The sequence below is a fragment of the Ptychodera flava genome, chromosome 13 (genome assembly GCF_041260155.1).
Source record: "Ptychodera flava strain L36383 chromosome 13, AS_Pfla_20210202, whole genome shotgun sequence".
Classification (NCBI taxonomy): domain Eukaryota; kingdom Metazoa; phylum Hemichordata; class Enteropneusta; family Ptychoderidae; genus Ptychodera; species Ptychodera flava.
The window spans coordinates 2,537,155-2,561,458 of record NC_091940.1 but is presented as its reverse complement, the minus strand read 5'-3'; the positions used below and the strand labels follow the sequence as shown (position 1 = coordinate 2,561,458).

Sequence of the window (24,304 nt, the reverse complement as noted above, 5' to 3'; positions counted from 1 at the left end):
GGAGCGGCCGTCTTGGGCCCAGGCTCATGGCCCAGGCTCAGCTTGGGCTTGGGCTGGCCTCAAACCACAGGAATCTCTGACTGAATGAATAATGGTGAAGAAGTAAATAAATGATAGAAAATTTAAAAAGTAGAAAAATCGAACAAAAAGAAAAAAAAATACACAATAATAAAAAACAAACAAGTAAACTAAATAAACAAAAGTAAATAAAACAAAACAAGTAAACAAAAAGCAACAAGTAAACAAACAAAGAAACGACTGACGGATCAATTGTGAGACTTCCATGAAACAGGCTACATTCACCTTGCTAGGCATTGTTCTCCACTACCGTAGAGTGTAGGACCATGCCTAGCAAGGCATTGTTCTCCACTACCGTAGAGTGGAGGACCATGCCTAGCAAGGTGAATCCAGTCTGTTTCATGGAAGTCTCACAATTGTTCACAGGGTTTTGGGATGGGACCATCTAGGAGTTGACACTGCATGCTTTGAAAATTGATTGTGGGATGTTTATTTATCTTGTGTCCACTTAAAATCCTTTTTATTACTGGAATCTTAGTCAAAGTTTGGCATAATTACAGTTGTTCTCGACAAGCATTTTTCCAAGTATTCAAAAAGGCTGATCATAATGAACATATGACAACACTTACACAACAGATTACCAGTACATTTACATGATAAAGATGCACTACTTAAGACAGCTTTGGCGTTCTACATGTATTTGATGTGCTTATAGCTCTTTATATTTATTAGAACATGCATATTGCTGTGAGACAGTTGTCTGATTCCAGAAAGCTTTCATCTCAATAAAATGTTCATTTTTAATGGAAAAAACATTTGCTATGACCTCCTTGATGATCACAGAATTGCCTTGTTTCCTTCACTAGGTTAGTTGAAGATAAAGGCATTTAAGTTTCTGAGACAAACATACAATTCATGTGTACTAGTCACCAGAATACTATTGTACAAACGACGGCCATATTTTTGATTTAATGAGAAATTAATGTATAAAATCTTCCACAATATGAATGGATTTATGAAGGACATACAGATAAAGCCTACACCTGTAAGCACTTGAACTAATGCATATTCAACTTAGATCACTAAAAACTTTAATGACTGAGTTGTCATTATGATAATTTTTATGACTTATTGGTGTGAAGAGGCCCGAACACGGAGTCAAAGTGAAAATAAAGGGGTTTAAGGAAAAACAATTGTATACTTATACTTTTCTAGTCGTTTTGTAGACCATGTAGCCAAATGTTGAACAAAAAGTTTATAGTGGAAACCTATCAGAGTAGCAGTCATGGCACCTACCGGTACATTTCATCAGCAAATGTGTTACAAACAACAATGATTTTCATAACACAAGTGAAGGTTATTATAGTACACTTATTAAAGAGTCAATGTTAGGTTAGGATATAATCATAAAATTTTGATAGACTGAATCATTTTATGGGGACAAAGGAGGTAAGATAATTTGGATTAATCGAAGGACATAGCAAAGTCATAAGCTGAGCACAGAGAGGAATCACCATGATTTGGAATTTGTAAAGTGAAAGACAAATAGAATATAAAACAAATGTACAACTTTGTCAAAGAAAATCATGGAGATATTGAAAGAAGCACACCAACAGTATATATATATTAAAAGTTCAACATTTTATTTAAATCTTTTTATTTAAATTTTTCTCCAAGTTTTAAGTTAGACAAACGGCATCACATAAGCTTCTAAGAGTAACGTAAGCCACAATATTTTGTCTCGGAAACCTTATAATTCTAGAGTTGGTAGATTTACTCACCAAAAATCATGATGCCCCTCTACCTATGACATGTTAAACTAACCCATGCAATATTTGAAAGACAGACAATGCATTTTCACTGATGTTGCTATGCATGAAGACTATGATAAGCAAAGAACTCATTCTATTCTAGGATGATACATAAAGTGATGGAAAAAATTTTCACTGATAAAAAAGTTAAAGCAACATCCATTAAATATTTCATGTTATATTATTTAGCTTGATTGCATTACATACCAGGTACTTTGTATTTGCATAAATTAGCATAAAAGGAAATCAAAACTCATAAAACTGTATTCTTTTCTACACATACATATCATTGTAATTAAATTCGCTATGACTCCTCATCAGAGTTTTCTGTTAGTTCCCTGGGTATGACTGAATTGTAGTGTTCTCCAAGACCATATGCATGTCTGTGGTATCTGTATTAAAGAAACACAACATTTGAATTATGTACCAGGCATTAGACAATGTTTTCCTTGTACATTGAATGTTTTCCTTGTATATTATTCCTAACATGATTTCAGAGTTTTTCACATGTAAGCAGCTTTAAACATAATTTAACCACAGCAAGGAATGTCATTTAATAAGAGTAATTGGCAGTCACTGGAGGGTTCTTCACAGTTTGGAAAAATAAAAGGATGACTTATTTACAAAACAATGCATAATTTGCATATTCTTTTCTTGTGGAAAGGTATTTTATTTGTATTGTTATAAATGTATAAAATCACTCACAAATCTCCTACAAATTTCCCTGTGGAAACAATGGTCATAGATATTAAGCTGTGACAGATAATTACAATTCATCTTTTAATGGTAAATTCCTGAGGAAAACTGTCACACTGTCTTCTATGCAATGTATGCATTTTGATTATTTGTTATTATTTGCTGATACTTACGACAAAATAATTTGTGGATTTGTTTCAGAGAAGTCTTCTCCAATTGTAAGGAGAGGTCCATCAGCTTGGATTATTTCAATACAATGTTCAAATATCTGAGATAAAGCCTTGATCTGAAAGTAAACCACAAACACTGAGTGCCCAATGGAACTCATGTGATTGTCATAAGATAACAGACATCAATTGTAAAGTGGGTGATTTGTTTTGTACAGATTTGATTTTCTAAGATTCATGGTACAAGAATTGGTACATATTAGACCAAACAATGTGATATGCGCGCAAATGTTACGTGATATGCACTAAAAACATTTGGAGAGATCTGATAATACTAATCACAAATTGAAGTCAACCCAAAATCTGACAATATACTGGATATCAATTTAATGGATATAAACTTTGGAATACAGCCAAGAACTTTCAAAAGCAAGAAAAAGACAGAAGATCTGAAAGCAATACAAATATGTGTACAAAAATAGGGTTTTTTATAACTTACTTCATGATGTCCAGCCCAAGCTGCTGTGTTAGCAATATCAGAACAATATTTGACATATTGATCTACAAAAAAAACAGATAAAAGTAAATTACTATTTGCATACTACCATTATCTCTGACCAGACTTATTTAAGAAAGAAAAAGCTTTCAATGCGTCAAGAGTGACATCATCATTAAAGGGACATTATCGCTATCTTTTGACCCTTTTTTCACCAATATTGTTGCAAACGAACAATTGCTGATGTTGTTCGACTTAATTAAAGATGTCTAAAAAATGGTTGACCATAGACATCTTCCATCCAATTTTGCATACACTGTGTAGAAAAACCTCAGGTCAGAGGTTTTAGGTGGGCTACTGTTAACCCCTGACCCGAGGTTTTTCTATACAGAGTAGGCAAAATTGGATGGGAGTTGTCTCTGGTCAACAATTTTTTAGACATCTTTCAATAAATTGAACGACATCAGTTACTACTTGTTTGCAACAATATTGGTGTAAAAAGGTCAAAAGATAGCGATAATGTCCCTTTAATGCTATCCTGATGAAAGTTTTAGGATGAGCGAACAAGGCTCTTTCAGTGTATGGTTATTTCAGCAGAATAAGGCTTTATTTTTTCTTTATCTACACTTTTGAAAGAAAAAGATTAAAACAGGATGAATTATAAAAAAATTTAATTTGAAAACATTTCAGTGCAAATCACAAGTTTACAAAAGCATCTCTTGTGACATTTTTGTACACTAGAAAATTAACTTTCATTTTATGTACTTAACCTGTCACTGTAAAATAAGCTTTACAAAGATATCACATCACTTTTTAATGTGTGGATGAAAACTAGTGTTGTTTTATGACTGAACTTGAACTTGTGTGGTGACTGAACTTGAGCTTGAGCAGCATAGGGACTTACACATCTCCTATCATTCAAATCAAGAAAGTCAGGCCATTGACATTTTTGACGTGACAATTACAGTTCTGCAAACTTACCATGCGTTAAAAGATCTCCAGTGTTGGAATCTATCAAAAATGGCAGAAATTCATCAGCATGCTTCAGCATGTATTCTGAAGTCTGTTTACGCAAACTCTCCAATGAAGTCTGTATGAGATGAAGGTAAAACAAATTCTAAATTATTGTGTGAACTGGCATATTTCAATTGCCTCATCCATGCCTCATCTCAGTGCATCCACAGATTCACATATCCATTATGGGAAAGCTCCATTAACTTAGGAATACCCAACTTCCCTATTTAGTTATCAGAGGATTAATGTCTCAGACCTGCCTTTCCTACAATGGCACCAGCTGGATAAGATAAATGTTACAATAGATCATTAACACCTTGGGGGATTAAAAGTCTTCTGTTTGTCACCCGAGTTGGTCAGGCAAGGACCCGGGTTTCAGGTACCATGCAAGTTAATGCAGTCTTTCCCTCTATTTTGTACATCCATGACTACATGAAGGCACTGGTATATTTGCACAGGGTGATTTAGCACAAGACTGTTGGTGTATTTCTGGATTTTCAAAGATATTTTGTGTGACAGCAACCACCTGATTGAGGTCACACTGGGCCATGGAGACACTACAAGTCCATTACCATGACTTTTTCTTTAATAAAATATTTTTGCAAAGTCTGAACTCTGTCATTGTGCTCATTGGCATATATTGTGTTCATGAATGAAGACACTGTGGGTTTGATATCTGAAGGTTTTCCTTTAGAAAAATGTGATGACCCTTCCATGGGCTGTTTGCAATCTACCGGTACATACCCGGTATGATATGGGAAGATTCAGATAAGAGTAGCTTTATGCTGACAGTCAAAAAGTCAACTCCAATCTGAATAGAAGTGATATAAACATACTGAATGAGTTTTGATTTCCTGATTGTCAATGGACATGACATTGAAAATAGAACAGTCCTGATCATTTACCAGTTCACTGCATGAATTCAAGAAACCAACATTTTATGTTTTCTATCATTGAATTGAATTATGTTTTGTCAACTGTAATAAAGGGCAGTATGGTACCGGTACATCAGGCATGAAACCAAACCACGGATGCTGCAGACTGCACTAATTTGACAAATAAAAGGTGAAGGATATTTTTGACAAACCTGCACGCCATGCCGCTCTAACTGATCTTGAACTGCATTATAAAGACAGTGTCCATCTGAAGAGATCTGTCTTAACAAAAACAATAGAAAGATCTAGGTCATCTGTCCTCACAAAAACTACACATAGTTTTGTTTCATTATATTTGCTATAAATATTATATAGGGCTCCAGCCCTTGGTGTCGCGCCAGGGGTTAAGATTGGCAATGTTTATTGTATTGATTCATGATAAAATGTAATTAATTGTTACTTCATAAACGTTTGTATGACAACTAATATGCCCAGTTTCCCTCTGATGAAAGCAGTTCACGTACGTACACGATGTCAAACCCTGCACCCGGTGGTGGCAGTCCCCAAGTTGGTGGTACCCATGCGCGTTACCAAATTCATGGAAAAGGGGGTGTTTTCTTCAGTCATCTCGGAGATTCTAGGTCCGTGAAATCGAGAAAAAGGGGTACTTTTTCAGAGTAACCTCCGAGATTAGGGGTATTCCTTTCATAATCTCCCCTAGGACACTAAATCTCGTCTAGTCTCACTCACGGATAAGGAAGATGATTGTGTATGAATGTGACTAAAATCAGGTGAGGACAAACATTTGTGATGTATATACATGTATACAAAGTCAACCTCCAGGGTCAACCCTGGAGTTAACATACTAACCTCCTAGATTTCGAAAATAAGGGTATGTTTTTTTACAGCTAATTTCTCCCAATTTGCCACAAATAGGGGTGTTTTCTCAGAAATATTCTAGGAAAGGAGGTACTTTTCAAACTTGGGTAACAAGCATGGGTACCCACCAACCCGGGGACTGCCACCGCCGGGACCCTGCAGCAGTGCAGGTGTAGATTTTCTGTAACGTGTACAATTTTGGACAAAAATTGGCAATTTTTACAATGATAACAGCCTATTGCGTTAAACAAGGGGCGTATTATGCAATCATTATCATTGCAATGGTAACCGCACTGCCCACCTTCCACTTGCAAGCTGAAAACTATAGCGTTCCGTCTAAAAACTGGCAATTTTGAATCTAATTATTGACACTGGGGCTTTTTTCTAAAATTCAATCCCAGCATTCTTTGCGTTTGCCCCCGTTCATATGCACGACAGTTTTCTCCCTTTATCTACATTAACAATATTTTGTATCAGCGACAAGGTGCATAATAACATTTACTGGCTAATAAAAGAGGTATATTTTATAAATGGCATGTTATGCAATAGTATTTGTTTCGTATTCGTTTATTTACGAGTACTCAAAAAAAAACAAACAGGGCGGCGCCCATGAAAGAAGGGTACACTTCCGGTTAGTCGGATAGTATATATAAATATGCGCATGCGTAGTCAGTAAGCCGCTGGCGCGACTACTAATTCACCATTTGTAAAAAATCACAAAATCAACCAAGTCACTGCCATTTTTAACTAGTACAGTTAACTATAAAAATGTTTGCCAATCCTTTGATAGGGAACCATTCCCACTGTGCAATGTTAATACGATGTCCTCAACTTCAATTCTCTGATTGTGTCAAGTTTACATTTGTTTTGATGTAATGTTAAAGCAGTGTTCCTTTCAACATTTCAATGCTATACACTAAAACACGGTCCCTCCACAAACATGACTAAAAATTACAAGGACATGTTCAGTGACTTGACGTACACATTGGTTTTCTATATTTATCAATCTACCATAATTCACACTTTGATAGCCTTTGTTCAGTACATTTTAATCTCTGTAACAATTTGCTCTCTCTTTATTAAACCTCACTGGCAACATGACTCCTTAAGAACAGTAAACTATTACAATATTAATTAAATTCAAGAATAGTACTTCTTTTATTCCAAGTCCTCGTTGTAGAAGTATTTCTTTCAGCTTCCTAGCTTCAATATTCCTTGCACTGTAAATATTATTGGCTTCTTCCTCAGCAATTCTTTGCTCTTTCTCTTTCTCCTTGGCAGCTTTTTTCTCCTGAAAAAGTAAGAAATAAGTTTTAAAAATAATAAGAGTCCGACAATGCATGCTTTGTAAACTTAACAAGTTTGGCTTTCTGAGAAATCTGAGAGTTCTTCAATGTCATCTTGTATGACTTTCAAAGAAATTTACCACATTTCTGATAGTGCTATATTATCATGATCACATTGGACTTTAAACATCTCACACAATTGATAACATGTCAAATCGGCTGCTTATTTATTGATAGTACTTTATTACTGTACAGGTCAACATGATGTCATGGCAAAAAGAAGTTCAAAGCAATAAATAATTTAGAACTTCTGACATACTTCCATTGTTTTCTCATATTAATTAACATGGATAAAACTAAGAAAAATGTTGGAGATGTGTGAGAAAACTTGGAAAGATTGGTTTCCTATTTTTTGGAAGTCAGTTGTAATTTGAGTTAGGTAATATCAACAAAAGACTTTGTAATTCTCACCTTTCTCTTTTGTGCTTTGGATTTTTTCTGTGGTACTTTATCTGTTGCTGCTATTGTCAAATTGTTCACCTCAGAAACAATGTCAGATTCCTGAAAAATATTACAAACAATTCTCAGAATTCCTTCAACCCAAGTTAATGTCTTAAAATAAGTCAATAATATTTTAGTGCAGGTACATCATTAAAGGCGTTCACAATATCCATTAACACAGTTGATATGCGATGTGAATATTACATAACCTGCAAATTTATATCTAAATTATTGAGGCCATATGACGATTATTTACAGCTCGAGCAAATCACTTATTATACTTTTTCTGCACTTCAAACTAAATCATTATTTTACAACAATATTCAACCATGATATCAAAAACAGAACACCTCTCAAAAGTCAAATACATCAGAGACATTCCTGGGAAAAAACATGCATGGAAGCTATTTGCATTACATCTGTAAAATTCTATACAGATTACAGTGCTCGTCATTTGACTTTGGAGTTTTAGTGTTCAACACCCACAGATTTCTTGTTTGGCACGCCATTAGCGTTCAACACAATGAAACACCCAACCAAAATGCAACAATTTATCCAAAGAGACAGGACATGTTTTCATTTTTGCTTTGCTGAGAGTACTGTTGGATACAAATTTTAGGTGCAAAATAACCAGAAAATGATCATTAAACCATAGACGGTAGTCTCTGCTGTGTCTGATTAAACTATCTCTCTGAATAGAAAAAAATAGACCAACAGTTTATTGTCACACCTTTTCACATTTACTGCCTTGGAGTACACTATTGAAAGAATGCACAATATATAGGAAAGAACTAGTAGTAGGGAGGCCAACTGAAATTTTGAAATGTTCAATCTGCATTTTAATTAATGTAGTTTTTTTAGATTTCAATGAGAGAAGCTAAACATTTTTTTTAATTTTCGAATTGGATGAACGGTTACAATTTTATAGCTTTTTAAAACATTCACTTTTACTCTTTCTGTAGAATCACAATACATATAATAACAATGGGAACAATGGGACAAAAATGAAGGAGTTTTAGCTGAAATTTACAGTAAATTTGCTGTAACTTTGTTAATAAAACATCTTTTTGTACCAATTTGGCATGGAGATAGATTTCAATGGCACACACAAATGTATCCTAAATTACGCGATTACGATGGTGGCCATATTGGATTTATCCATGGCAACGGATGAACGACACTTAACGAGAAATGACAAAATGAAAATATTAAGCTCAAATGGCATAAGTGATATATCAAATTGAAGGTCTTTTTGAGCTGATGAACACTTTTGAATAGCTCTACTGCATTAAAACTACCTACAAAAATAGCGTCAGTGATGACACTGTGCTCCTCAGTGCATTTAGCGGTAGGGATGCAAGGAGAGAGGTTTGGGGAATGTTGCTGAGAAAGATGCAAAGACAGGGTTGAAATGTGAACTGTAATAAAACCTATTGTTTTTTTAGCAGTGAGCGTCCAGCTTGGTAAACATGCAATCATGTACATGAAGGCAATAAACATAATTTTCACATGTCCACCAAACTTGGAATTTGCATAGATGTTACATAGATCATCCAAATTGATTTATCTCCAAGATTTTGTATGAGCCTTGCTACAAATTCTGACCAAATTGAATTATACAGGAAACATGCACGCATGATTGGACAGTGTGGACTGTGTATTGCATGCACTACATCTGCCGTGATGATGGATTGCCAGACGACCACACTGCATCAAAGAACTGTAGTCTAAAACGAAAATATAATTCTAAACAAGTCTTGACAATGACATAGTAATAAGGGAGCCTTCAGTAATTACAGGGGGGGGGGTGTGGGCCGGGGGAATTTCGCGAACACCTGTACCGTAAAATGTGACCCTCCCCCATCCTCCCGTCTAAAATGTGACCCTCCCCCTTGTCCGACATTCTAAAACTTGACCCTCCCCCCCAACCACTGCGGTATTCTCCCCGGGAATAACTAAAACAGTATCAGCTAATTTACATAACAATTGGTTCAATTGTTATGTTAGGGACAAATTACAGAGGGGAGGGCTGGTGTTTTGGAGGGACAGTCGCAATTTATCACGCAAGAATTTTTGAAGAGATATGGTATTTCATACAGTTTAGGGAGGGTCACCATATTTTGTGCAACTATAGGAAGGCAAGATGTAGCTGATTTAGTGCTTCATCCAAAAATATCAAATCATAATACATGGAGTCTATCAGGCGAATTATTGACAATTTACCCCCACAAAACATGCTATATCTGTATTTTATATATGTTTGATAATGTATTTAAATGTACTTTGCTTGAATAGGGAAGTAAAATGAACATTTGTGTACAAGAAATTGATTTCTGAATTTCATCTAAAAAGTTGGTTCACTATCCATGGTGTTTATGATGAAATTATGAATAGTTTTTTCCAATACAAAAATAGGTAAATCTTTGCATTTGTGTACTCTTGATTATTGATATTAATTTTCTTGATTAGACTAGAGTGGTTACAAGTCCATGGTTGTGTAAGAAATTTGATTTTGGAATTTCACCAAAATGTCGATTCACTATGCATTGGGGTCTATGATGAAACTATGAATAATTTTATTTCAGTACAAAATTAGATAAATCTGTGCATTTATGTATGCTTGATTATTCACATTATTGTTCTTGATAAGACTAGAATGGTTACAAGTCCATGGTTGTGCAAGAAATTTGATTTTGGAATTTCACCAAAATGTCGATTCACTATGCATTGGGGTCTATGATGAAACTATGAATAATTTTTTTCAGTACAAAATTAGATAAATCTGTGCATTTATGTATGCTTGATTATTCACATTATTGTTCTTGATAAGACTAGAATGGTTACAAGTCCATGGTTGTGCAAGAAATTTGATTTTGGAATTTCACCAAAATGTCGATTCACTATGCATTGGGGTCTATGATGAAACTATGAATAATTTTTTTTCAGTACAAAATTAGATAAATCTGTGCATTTATGTATGCTTGATTATTCACATTATTGTTCTTGATAAGACTAGAATGGTTACAAGTCCATGGTTGTGCAAGAAATTTGATTTTGGAATTTCACCAAAATGTCAATTCACTATGCATTGGGGTCTATGATGAAACTATGAATAATTTTTTTTCAGTACAAAATTAGATAAATCTGTGCATTTATGTATGCTTGATTATTCAGATTATTGTTCTTGATAAGACTAGAGTGGTTACAAGTCTATGGTTGTGTAAGAAATTTGATTTTGGAATCTCACCAAATGTCAATTCACTATGCATGGCGGTCTATAAGTGTGTGCGTATTTTGTTGGTGATTTCCTATTCAGGAAATATCACACGGACAATCAAAGTTTTGGCCATAAAATCAGCTTCTGTCCAAAGTGACCCTCCCCCCAAGATAGGTTTATAAAAAGTGACCCTCCCCCTTGAACTGTTTTCTAAAAAGTGACCCTCCCCCCAATTCCCCCGACCCACCCCACCTGTAATTACTGGAGGCTCCCTAGAGTAATTAGTCTTGATGGGGCAGGGAATGTGGTCATTAAGAAGTATCACTGGATTGATATGTTGAGATCTATGGGCACATAGGTCTATGTCGTTGTTTCCAATTTGAAACACATGAGGCATGTCTAAGTTATGGTTCTAAATTGGGAAAAAAGATCAGACCTGTAGCTGTATTGGCCAGCCAAGAAATACATATGCGCATAATAAATGAGGTACAAGATGTGACATCTTAAGGTCTAATATCCTATCAAAATTGAAGGGTATAGAACTTGTGGTTACTGAGATATGCATATATATGTATAATCAAGGTCAAAGGTCATTGAGGTCACGTGACATTTTGAAAAAAAAAATGTATTGCTAATAAATCCCTATATGCCAAAAATCAGACCTCTACCTCTATTCGCTTGCCCAGAATTAGATATGTGCATAATAAATGAGGTAAAGTGTGTGTTGTCATAAGGTCTCCCATCCTACTAAATATAAAGGACATAGCACTTGTGGTACTTATTTATTGACATAAACGTATATTTTAGGTAAAAAATCAAGTTCACATGACATTTTGTCAAAAAATTTCTATCCTATAGTTATCCCTATATACGAAAAATCAGACATCCAGCTCTATTGGCTTGCTCAGAATTAGATATGCACATAATTAATGAGGTACAGTATGTGGCGTCATAAGGTCTCCCATCATACCAGATATGAAGGGTGTGGCACTTGTGGTTACTGAGTTATGGACAAATATGTATATTTGAGGTCAAAGGTCATTGAGGTCACGTGACATTTTGTATAAAAAAATTGTATTGCTAAGTTATCCCTATATACCAAAAATCAGACCTCTAGCTCTATTGCTCGCTCAAATTAGATATGTGCATAATTAATGAGGTATAATATGTGGCGTCATCCCATCATACCATATATGAAGGGTGTAGCACTTGTGGTTACTGAGTTATGGACAAATACGTATATTTGAGGTCAAAGGTCACCAAGGTCACGTGACATTTTGTCAAAATGTCTGAGATATCTGTGTGAAAGGATGGACGAACGGATGGACGAACGGACACAATGACCCGGACACCATGACCCAATCTATAAGCCCCCTGGACTTCATCCGTGGGGACTAAAAACTGTGTCACTGCATCCTTTTTGCACTAGAATACGATGAGAAACTAAATTTTTATTTTTCTTGGCCTTACACATGGGCGTCTATGGAGCACTGACTTATACATGGGAGTCAATGGAGAACTGCCTTTACATGGGAGTCTATGGAGGACTGCCTTATACATGGGAGTCTATGGAGAACTGCCTTATACATGGGAGTCTATGGAGGTGTAAACTAAAAAGTCCTCCAAGTCTAACACGGCCAAATTTGATCGCATTGTGAAACAAATCGACGTGCATCTGTATGGGGTAGGGTACTATCGGCGAGTCCCAAAACCGACCGAGACGAGTCGAGACGAGACCATAATGACCCCTCAGGCCAGGCGTTGTAAATACATTATATGCCTATATACAACACTACAGAAAGCTTGCAGTTTATTGAGAGTGTCAAAGATTGATGCACAAAGCAAGATATAGCACAATCAACGATTGGAACAACTGAAAAAAGATTTGTTTAGGTTTTTCAACTCGAGTTCAAGGCGAGCTCGAAACATGCGAACTGCGTCGGCATTTTGGCCTAAGCGATAAGTGCCAGATTCAGATTCTACTATGATATCTACTGTGTTCGCCGCCGTACCATGGCCGCTATCATACATCGAAACACACGTAACTGCGTGCGTAGCGGAGCCAATTGAACACTTGTATTAGAAACATACATACAGGAGATTTAAGTAATCATTTTTTAGAAATTAGATTCACCATTTATAAACACATTATAGGAAAGTAAACTGAGAGCTCATATGTTTAATTTTATTACAGTGGCTCTGCACCATTTTTCTACCTTAACGATAGTACACTCATGTATGTTATGCCGGGATGTTATGTGTGTGGAATTTGAGGCAGCCTCAGATTAAGATTCAGATTCGGAGGGCTAAGTAACCACTGACTAGAATCATGGATGTAAAAAATATAGAATGTACGAAAATAAAAAACAAGCATAGTCGATGGTAGGGTGGGATTGGGAATCACTTCTTTGACTAACTAAGACAGAAGTGGAAACAACGTCCTTTTTCTCCTGGCATTGATACAGATGCTGCCCATGTGCAAAAAACCGTAACTTTTCTATGAGTAAGATAGGAGGTCTTTTGGTCTCGTCTCGACTCGTCTCGGTCCGGGTTTTGGGACTCGCCGGGTACTATCCTTGTGCAAAGTTTGAAAGAAATTGACCAGGGCATGTCTGCGTGTAGCTGTGGGTCCATAGCTGTGGTGTTTTCAGACGGGATTCATGCCTTTTACGGGCTGGTTTTGACTTTTACGATTTTAACGGTGGCGGGGTTAAAATCGTAAAAGTCAATACCAGCCCGTAAAAGGCATGAATCCCGTCTGAAAACACCACAGCTATGGACCCACAGCTAGTCTGCGTGAACGGACAGACGGACATGACCCAATCTATAAGTCCCCCCAGACTTCGTCCGTTGGGACTGACAAACTTTCTTCGTGTCATTGATAGCCTTGATTTTCTTTGGATATTGAATGGACACATTTATTAAAGACGTCACTTTAGCTTGTCATTGATAGTGAAATGATTTTTGCAGAAACTTGATCGGTCCAGCCAAGTACACATGCTTACTCATAACAGCTGGACTGCGATGATGACAACATTGTTTTGTGATATTCCGATACAAAATTAAAATAATTTTATTAATATGTCGCATTGACTATAAAGTTGCAAATGTTTCCTTGGGTGTTGAAACATGTTAGCATAGTGTACGTGTTACAAATCAACACACCAAACAGCAATGTTCATGTAAGAACAACCTGCTTGATTTCCATGGACTTTCTGGTCCGCCCATCACACTGTTATGTCTGTTTCCCCTCTAGCTTCCGAAAATTCTTAGTAAATTTACAAATTCAGTCTCAAAAGTTTTGAGTAAATTTCAAAATTGATTGTATATTAATTGTCAGTTATTAACAAATTCCTTTCGATGCCAATACAGCTCATCTCAGAACCGGACATACTTATATAACAGGGCTCGAAAATTTTTTAAAAATTCACTTGTCATAGGCAAGTGAATTTTCAATTTCACTTGTCCGGAATAAAAATTCACTTGCCTTGAATTTCAGATGATTTAAGGAGTAAATGCGTATGGTTTTATTAATGTCACTGTAAAGAAAAGTAGCTGTAACTTACTGAAATTTGTGTCCTTATTCTGTGTATCAAAAATAGTATCTTACGTAATGTATACAGGCACAGTGTTTCAGCCAGCTTTCGCTAGCATGGGGACACAGTGACCCATAGTAGGTCTTAATGGGGACAAATTAAATTTTGGGGGGACATGTAGTGTATTTCAATAAAACAACACCGGTACATTGTCATTGTGTGTCATCATGACCTGGTACCTTGTGTTAAATAGGCAAGTCAGGTAGGTGCACTAAGGGTAAGTATGTAATAGGCCACCGGTGTTGTGTCAAATTGTGCCCATGTGAAACTTTCAGTATCATTTAGTTTACTGCTACCACATGGTATGTGCATAAACTGCAGGGTTCCCCATTAAAATCACCAAAATGATTAGCCAACTCATTAGCCAATCAAAAATCTTGTAGCCATTTGAGCAACTTTTAAACAGTTTATGATCTCAAGTGTAGCAACAGCTTCTTGGCATTCAGGAGTTCCTAATTTTACAAATCAAGATGTTTTGTATGTTGTTCATGATAGTTTAAACATTAAAGAAATATTTGTTTAGTTTTTATGACATTAATTATCTGTGTTTTTATGACATTGAAGGGATTGAAATACTTTTTCATTTCTAGTGGTAAACTTTTGCCACAAGAAATAATTAGGTGGCAATTCTAAAAATCAGGTAGCAATGTGAAGTGTATATTACCACAGATACAGAATACTTCTGCAGCATTGAGTCAGTGTTCACAGTATGACAACTTACACTACAAGCTCCTTAAGTGGTTTGTTAGCCACACAAATACAAATTTTCCATGCAGAAGAAAGCATTTGGTAACATGGTGACAGTGTAGATACAAGTATTGTGGTGTTTTGTCATAGTTTTGATCAAGCAGGCTCAATAGCATCTTCAGCATAAGTATTTTTTTGAGACAAAAAGAGTCAGGTCAAAATCTTTGAAACAAAACACAATTATATTGTTCAATTCATTTCCCAATGTTTTAAATAGTATTAATAGTTTTAATGATAATGATAACATTGTAGCCCAGGAACATTTTCATTTGATATTTTGATATCATCAAGAAATGTCTGGTGATGTTCACTATTACATCATTAAACTGGAGGAATCCGCAGAAATATTAATGTGATGATTTGAAATGGATATGCTTACTGCAACTACTGTTGACAATTTCCCTTTGCCATAACTGGTAATAAAATTTAATTTAAAACTGACAGTCAAGCTTAATGCCATTAAATTGGAAAGCACCAAGAAATTACCTTGTATCATAAGATTGTACCTATTAGACCTCCCTAGGTGGTTTCTTTTGAACCATAATTGTGTACTTAAAGGGTCTTCATTTATGACATCACATAAGATGACCCAGATTTGACCTTTCAGAAAAACCTCAAGTTTTTCTCCTTTCCCTTGTATTCTAACTCTGTTTGTGAAAGTTTCCTTTGATATAATGGTTTTTACTATCAAACTGAGTAATGGCAGGCCAAATTTTGATTCAAGCAAAGTAGGTAAAACTTGGACTAAGAAGGACGACCGGTACGCGGGACTCACAGAGGCAAATGTAAGCCAGGCCTCATTCATGGTCGTCCATGATGTATTGTAGCACGGTCCGTCCATGAGGGACGACCGTGATTGCAGTATCGAACAGCAACAATGTTTGCTTCACGTACCAGGGAATTTGTAACTTTGTAGAAAGGAGAGTAAAGTGTTTCAATACATTACAAGTATTGAAACACTTGTAGGGAGGAGGGTAAATTACCTTACAACATTTATTGTATAAGCTGTAGTTTTCTGTTGAGGAGGCATCGTGACATGATTTCATGAGAAGAAAATAATTGAATTTCTCATTTTTTTATTTTGTTTGTTAATAAAAAGTCATTTTAATGTTTTTAGATGCTTTTAAAATTTCAAAACCCGCTAAAAGCGACTATTTGGCCAAAATTCAAACGAAAAACACGAAAACCAAGCTCGAATCATGGGCTATTTCTGTATGAATACTCTCAGTCTCTACTCTCGCCGATGCATGATTTTTGCACCGAAATTTTTCACTCATTTTCGTTGGTATGACTTTGAAACTCCAGGAAGCGATTGAGAAGAAAGGGTTACCTTGAATCATTGCGGTTTTTTGCTGATAATTTGCCAAATTAGATGAGAAAAAACACTACGAAAATTCCACACGCTTACACACTGAGTGTTTCAGAAGCCTTTCATGTTCGTGTGGTACAACACGTGATCATTGAGGTAGTAGGAGACTGAGAGGTTCTTGCACGGTCGCGCCAATGAAATGGGAAGCTGAAATTTTCGCTCGTAATTTTGCAAACGAAATCGTAAATCCACTCAAAACTTCATGTTTTTTTTTACATATTTGAAACCCATGAGGAACGTAATTCATTCTCCCCTGCACAGTAAAAAGGAGATCGAAACGACATGCATGTCAGACAAAGACCAGACGCACGCAAGATGTCCATCCACATCCACCAATCTCGTAATTTACACTGACAGAACAAAAACAATTTGATCGAGCATGGACGTTCTAACGTAAATGCATCATTGTCTATCGCATTTTCATGTAAGCCAATACACTCACACGTACGCTCTAAGTTCAATTATAATGTCAATTCAACACGATACTATTTTCGCTGATAGTGAGTGTGCAGCGTGAATGGTATGCTATGGTCATGAGATAACATTGATCACGTGGTGTGACAAAAAGTTTTACGGAAGTTGTTGACGGAAATGACGTCAATTTTGCCTCTCCCAACTCTATAAGCTTCCTCAGTTACGTAACTTCGTCGCTAAAAAGTATTTTATCCAAATAAAGGCTTTCAAAACATCACCACTGGGGCCATGTGGAGTTTTGACATTATTTGGTAAAGGCTTCTTCAATTTTATCAGTTTCTGAACAATTTGAAACTTAGAATTTAATTTAAGGATTATTGGTTAAAACTATGTTCCAAAATTATTGATCATCTTTAAAATTCAGGAGTAAATTGAATGAGAAGTCGATGTTTGGAGGTGCTAAAAATTGCATACTTGTCATGGTAAAGTTATCAGCAACTAAGATGGTCTCATCATACCACCTGTCAGACATGCAAATTTCCTTTGTTACAAACATTTAAAAAAATCAATACCCTTTCTTTTGCCAACACAGATGCAACTTATTCCCTTAGTTTCCTTGAAAATATTGTGTATGGCTGTCAAAAATCTATGTCGACAAAATCACAAAATTGCTATCTCCTCTGCGCAAAAGGGATTGATCTTCTCATTATTCACCGTGAGAAATTAGAGAATTATGATTATCAAAACTATGGTCCCAGAATTTTGATATATGGACCGAGCTGTTCTGTGTACAGAAGAAATTTGCTCCAGTTCAATGAGTGATCTCCGTGTGTACGGATCATGGAGAATTGTGGGTAGCCTCACTTACTGTGAAGCGTGGTCAATATCGCCGTCAATAAATACGTGAGCTGTTCAAAATTTCTCATTTTTCTAGCAAAAATTCAAAAGAAATAATGATAAACTGCGTACTAGAGGACGTTTCACTGAGAGTTGGTCGGGTTAGGTCTTGGAAAAATCGCTCTCAATTTTTTGTCTCGGATTTGGTCATATACACTGCCCTATGTTGGTGAAGAACCTTATATCGCAAGAAAGAGCGAGATCTGGGCTTTCAAATGAGTATTCGATGTAAGGGATGTTTTGATTGGCTCACCTTCAAAAATGCGTTTCAAAATCAGCGATGTAAATATTAGGTGCTGCCATGTTTCAGATCGCCGTTCCCGGTACCGTTTCTAGCTCAATTTGCAGTTATTCAAAAAGTAAGTAGTTCATATAAAGAAATAAAAAACATATGAGAGAATAGCTGCATTTTTAATTTTTAGCCTCATGTATTTTTTTCCACAATTTTCTTTCCCGTTATCGATGTTTTTCAATTTTGAACATGACTAAGTCACTGGTGATTGAGTGTCAATTCAGCACGTCCTGGGCGACCTGCTGGCCTCCCTAGAACTAGACTGGCCCCAGTCACTTGGCTTTTCTCAGAAGCAGTTACTGGTTGTGGGCAAACCCAGTCTACGCGACGCCTACCACTAATGTAACAATCTGCTGAAGTTTACTCTTTCAATTTACTCTATTTTGATATTTATATGCCCACAGAATTGGAGCAAGTCTAGGAAGAACGTACATCTGTGTAAATGCAACTGGTAGTGATCTTTAGCAATTGATAATTTGCAAAATACTGAGAGATAGGTTGTGATAAGGTGATTGGTTTCGTTGATAGAAAGTACAAATGGCAAAGATAAATTTTGATTGGCAGCAACGACAGCAAAGAAAATTTGGGTATTTTTCAGTAACTTCCCCTCTAGAAACTACTGCTGCAGCTAACTCCCCCTAGAAACTACTGCTGCAGCTAACTCCCCTCTAGAAACTACTGCTGCAGCTAACTCCCCCCTAGAAACTACTGCTGCAGCTAACTCCCCCTAGAAACTACTGCTGCAGCTAACTCCCCCTAGAAACTACTGCTGCAGCTAACTCCCCCCTAGAAACTACTGCTGCAGCTAACTCCACCTAGAAACTACTGCTGCAGCTAACTCGCCCCTAGAAACTACTGCTGCAGCTAACTCCCCCTAGAAACTACTGCTGCAGCTAACTCCCCCCTAGAAACTACTGCTGCAGCTAACTCCCCCTAGAAACTACTGCTGCAGCTAACTCCCCCCTAGAAACTACTGCTGCAGCTAACTCCCCTAGAAACTACTGCTGCAGCTAACTCCCCCTAGAAACTACTGCTGCAGCTAACTCCCCCTAGAAACTACTGCTGCAGCTAACTCCCCTTAGAAACTACTGCTGCAGCTAACTCCCCCCTAGAAACTACTGCTGCAGCTAACTCCCCCCTAGAAACTACTGCTGCAGCTAACTCCCCCTAGAAACTACTGCTGCAGCTAACTCCCCCCTAGAAACTACTGCTGCAGCTAACTCCCCCCTAGAAACTACTGCTGCAGCTAACTCCCCCTTAGAAACTACTGCTGCAGCTAACCCTAACTCCCCCTAGAAACTACTGCTGCAGTGTTCAACACTGGATGTTGACATTGAGCTACATTGAGTTCATAGGAAGCCATCAAAACTGAAAGGCTGTCAGCCACAACTAATGAATTTGCAGCATGTCCTGAGCTGCACTTTGGGGTTCTATAGGCTGCCGGTACATGTGTATTTTTTGGTCAATTCCATAAAGACTAGATTCAATTTTTACATTCATTTCAATATTCTCAATAAAAATATGGCATGTCCCTACAAATAACACCCTTTGATGTTAAAAACTTGTTAAACTTTCCCATGTGGTTGAATTGACCGTGGAGACAGTACACTCTGTGAGTGACCTCCCAGCTCCATTAGTTGACAACCAATCCATAGACCCTGGAGAAGGATCTATAACCAATCATACGACCAAATCGGAAAAATTACTGTAACTGTCACTTTTCAATAGGTTTAAGCTCTGCCACAGTGTTTTATTTCCTAACATTTGGCATGACAAGAGAATGTGCAGCAGTAGTCATATCTTTTGATGTTATGTACTAGAGTAAAACAACTTGTACGTAACAGCCAATAAATCTGTGTGTGCCACATACTGAAACTCAAATGTGCTGTAATACAATGCCACAGAAAGTCCATTGTACGGTCTTGTAGAGTTGACTTTTTTGATTCTCAGACTTTAAATTTTCTGACTCAGATTCAGATCTCAGAAACTTGACATACGTCACATTAACAATTAAAATTCCAGAACTCAAGAATAACTAACATAAAATTAAGAATGAAACATATTTGATACGGAAAGGCATTGCTTACATTTAAAATCAAACAAGTGATTATTTCCATCTGGGAATCCCGAACTTACAAACTTTGACCATGGTCCCTCGAGTGAAGGGAACATCCTTTGACCTTAGGGCTTCACAGTTTACCGGTACTTAAAAATCTTGCTGAAAAAAGTAGTACTTTCTTGCTGGCTGCACTAGCTTACTGAGCTAGGTTCAGTAGGCTACATGAGCCATAGTGTGTAGCCAGCAAGCTGTGAGAGTGTTTAGGGTAATATGAGTGATCAATACCAGAGGACTGTAGACCATACATGGAGACATACACTATCAGGCCACTTGACCTTGGGCAATAGATCAAAACCGCGACCATTCGAACGAGTAAATCTGTAGATTTAAAACGGACTTGTATGACCTATTTCATATTTCATGGCAATTCATATACGGTATAGACTGAATATAACTAATTGATGTTAGATCTTAGATCTAAATCGGAATCTGAGATCTGAGTCTGACAATCTAACAATCAATTCTACCAGTCCAGTCTGAATAATTTGGTTTGGTCAGTGTAGCATAGACCCCAACCAATCCATGCATGAACACTCATGATAATGTCTGATGCCTCTCGATGAAAGCTTTGAATCATGCAGACCAATCACAACCACTGTTGTAAATTTTTGTTAAACTGAAATGTAACAGAAATGTAACCAAACAAAGGCAACTTCTATCATTGCGTTTGTCTGTGTCAGTGATACAGCACACATGCGATCTTTGGATACAGGGGGATGTATTGCTGGACTGAATTTTCTTTTGACCCTAGCCATAAAATGTTTCAAATATGATTCAAATGTGAATGTATAGTGAGCAGTTCCGTTGGTTAATTTTGACTATAAACTCTCACCAGACATCTCACAGTTCATGGCAATTTGATTTAAAATTGCCTTTCTAACTGGTAGCATCACTGTTAAACAGTGACAATGATTGTTATCTATAATACTCGTTCATTCACTGCAAAGTGAAGATCCAGTACACAAATTGAATACAACACAGTTTTGGCAGCTAAGTTAAGCGTTGCACCGTGGTGGGTGGAGATGGAGGACTAGATCTGCAAAGTCAAAACGCATGATAGCAAAAAAGCTCAATTTGCCACCACCATGCATGTAATATTGAAATCATTCTCCTTAATATAAAATCAAGTTTTTTTTCTTTGATCGTTTGGAAAAAACTGCCAGTGATATATTCTTAAGGGTCACTTGAAGGCATTGTCATTTTCAACGTAAAGTACAGTAGAAACAAGCTACATGATTGGCTGCCTATTTATTTGTAGCCATTCAATGGCGTGGTCAAATAGACAATTTACAGACAGTTCTGCCAAAGGTGGTTTCAAGGCAGAGTCTCTGCCCAAAGCTCAGCCATCCTTGCCTAGAGAAGTTGCAGAAAATTCTGTAAAGGGCATTCTTGGTTTATAAAACCTTCAAAATACAAACATAAAACTGCTACAAGCTAGAGCAAACTTTGAGAAAATAATTGCTAACCGTAGTGTCGGAAACAGCAGACTCCTTCAGTTCCTTGATTTCTTGTTCATGCTTTTGTTCAAGTTCTGCTTCAAGTTTAGCAATTTCGGCAGTAACTTCCTTCTTTTTCTTCTTGTCACCTTTTGGTACAGCATGTTTCATACCTTGTATTTTTGCTGACAAAATAAAAACAGCACATCAAGTAAAATCTCAAAATAGTAAATATTCTGAGACAAAATATTGCCATGTTTTCCAAATGATCCTGCAAAATGATTTTGCACACAGTTCAAGCTTTGGTATTTGAATATCTGTATCCAGGTTTCATCAAATTTTAGTCAGTATTTCTTGACATATCATCAGAATTATGAAAATTCATTAAATATGCAAATTAGCAATTAAATGACATGATCGTGCAAAACATCTTTGCATACTGTTACAGCTCTGGTATATCAACATCTGTACCATGTTTCATCAAATTTGAGTGGGTATTTTTTGAAATAGCACCCTAATTACAAAATTTCATCAAATATGCAAGTTAGTTATTAATTGACATAATCCTGCTAAATGCCTTCGCCAAAAGTTACAGCTCTGGTATGTATACATCTGTAAGAAGTTTCATCAAATTTGAGTCAGTATTTATTGAAATATTAGGGGAATTATGAACATTCATAATTTATGCAAATTAGCAATTGATAGCCCCAACACTGACCAATGTCTTTATGTGCCATATTAGAGCTATGTGTGACCATCATGTGTACAAAGTTTCATCAAACTGGGTGCAGTCTCTCAAGAAACAGAGCTCTTTTTCAAAAATCACTAATTATGCAAATTATCACTAATTATGCGTGCCACACCCAAAATTTGGTGTGCATATGTATGCCATAGTGTATTATCCTTGTACCAAGTTTGAAAGGAATTGGCTCAGACATGTCCGAGATATCTGCATGGACGGATGGAAGGAAACCAAACCATTAGTACCCTGGACTTCGTCTGAGGACTAACAAGCAGTGTTCCATCAAGGATGGCATCACTGGGGGGGGGGGGGGGGGGGGGGGGGGGGGGGGGATTTTCCCCTTTACCAGAAATTAAGGAGGTGGAGTTTTACCAGTTCATGTGTTCTACTTGTATCTCTGGGTGTGACTGGCACCATTTCATGGGGCTTATGCTGTCCCCAACTAGGGGTGCCAACACATCAACAAAGGGGGAATCCCCCATCCCCCTCTCTAGATGAAACACTGAACAAGTGAGCAAAATCTTACAGGAAAATGATCTGAAAACTGGTGGGAAAGAGGAACATTTACTGTGATTTAACTATCAGTGTAAGATTATGTTCAAGGCTCGTCCTTTAAAGTCTCATTAATTAAGTATCAAAATCATCAACTTTGCTCTTCATATTATATTTTACTTGCACACAGTATTCATCCAATCATCCATGAATACTAGTAGCAGATCAGTTGCATTTCACATAGTTAAGGATGACTTAAATCCTATCAAGATTAGATGAATTTTTTGCACTCGAATTGTTGTCATCATAATACGGCTAGTTTTCAATCGGGTTCGAACCCACAACATACGGCATCAGTCGCCTAGCGGAGAGGCCACAGACAACCGCTCGGCTAAATCTCAACTCCCAAAAAAGAGTGGTTCAATAGCCGGCTAAGTTGTTACATTTTTCTGACTGAGACCGCTCCACACGTTGTAGAGTTCGTGAAGCACTCACGCACGCATGCTCACTATCACACATCGCACATACAAACTTTATCGAAGCGAAGCATAAGTTACTTTTCATAACAAATGTGTCTGATGTCACAGTCTTGTTATTGTCATTGCCCTGCGGTCACTGATTTTTTTATATTGGTGAGGTCGACTTTGTTTACTCGCAAACTAAGAAATGCATTTTTCCGAACATTTTTCTGCATACTTGCATTTAAAATAAGTGTGTTCCAGGATTTTACTCTTTTCGGGAATGAGATGAGCAAGTTTTCTCCGTTGATCTGGCAAGCTTACAGTATCGCGCCCTCATGCGGTATTTCACTCACAAAAAACATATAGGATGTTTTATATTATTCAAAATAAGATATCGGCAGATATGCCATTGCAGGGGTCAGCGTGTCTGTTTATATTGAATGTATGTTGCCTAGCCATAACTTGAATCATCAAATATTTCAACGATACAAACAATAGTGCGTGGTAACATCAGTGACAATCCAGTAATCTGTATCATCAAAATGCTACACCTCAATGTCGTATTAAACTACATACTCATACGTACCAAACCAGTTACGATGTGTGAGAGACCCTATAAATAGTTCAATGACGGAACGATTGAACGTTCATACTACCTTGTAGTTCTTTGCGCTCTTTTCTATGCTCTTGAGCAAGTCTTTCTTCTGCACTGTCGCCCTCACCATTGTCAGCCATCCTCAAGCAAAGTTGAATGAAATAACTGTGAACTTTGACCTGGC

The 24,304-nt window shown here is 36.9% G+C and overlaps 1 protein-coding gene across 1 annotated transcript; it reads right to left on the bottom strand.

Moving 5' to 3' along the window:
- Positions 1 to 1,640: 1,640 nt before the first annotated feature.
- On the bottom strand, positions 1,641 to 24,302 carry LOC139147084 (deubiquitinase OTUD6B-like). Its single transcript, XM_070717946.1, has 9 exons — positions 24,182 to 24,302; positions 21,861 to 22,015; positions 7,714 to 7,803; positions 7,110 to 7,247; positions 5,290 to 5,355; positions 4,170 to 4,278; positions 3,192 to 3,253; positions 2,699 to 2,811; positions 1,641 to 2,221 (listed from the first exon to the last, which is right to left on the bottom strand). Exons 1-9 carry the CDS (start codon positions 24,258 to 24,260, stop codon positions 2,134 to 2,136), a joined length of 900 nt encoding a protein of 299 aa, XP_070574047.1. The 5' UTR covers positions 24,261 to 24,302; the 3' UTR covers positions 1,641 to 2,133.
- Between the last annotated feature and the right edge of the window lie 2 nt (positions 24,303 to 24,304).

Excerpts from the sequence above, each read along its gene's own strand:
- LOC139147084 (XM_070717946.1), bottom strand. The coding sequence starts at position 24,260 with ATGGCTGACAATGGTGAGGGCGACAGTGCAGAAGAAAGACTTGCTCAA. Across the intron at positions 4,279-5,289 it reads TAGAGCGGCATGGCGTGCAG|ACTTCATTGGAGAGTTTGCG; the intron begins GTTTGTCAAAAA and ends CATCTCATACAG. Across the intron at positions 2,812-3,191 it reads CTTGGGCTGGACATCATGAA|ATCAAGGCTTTATCTCAGAT; the intron begins GTAAGTTATAAA and ends GTTTACTTTCAG.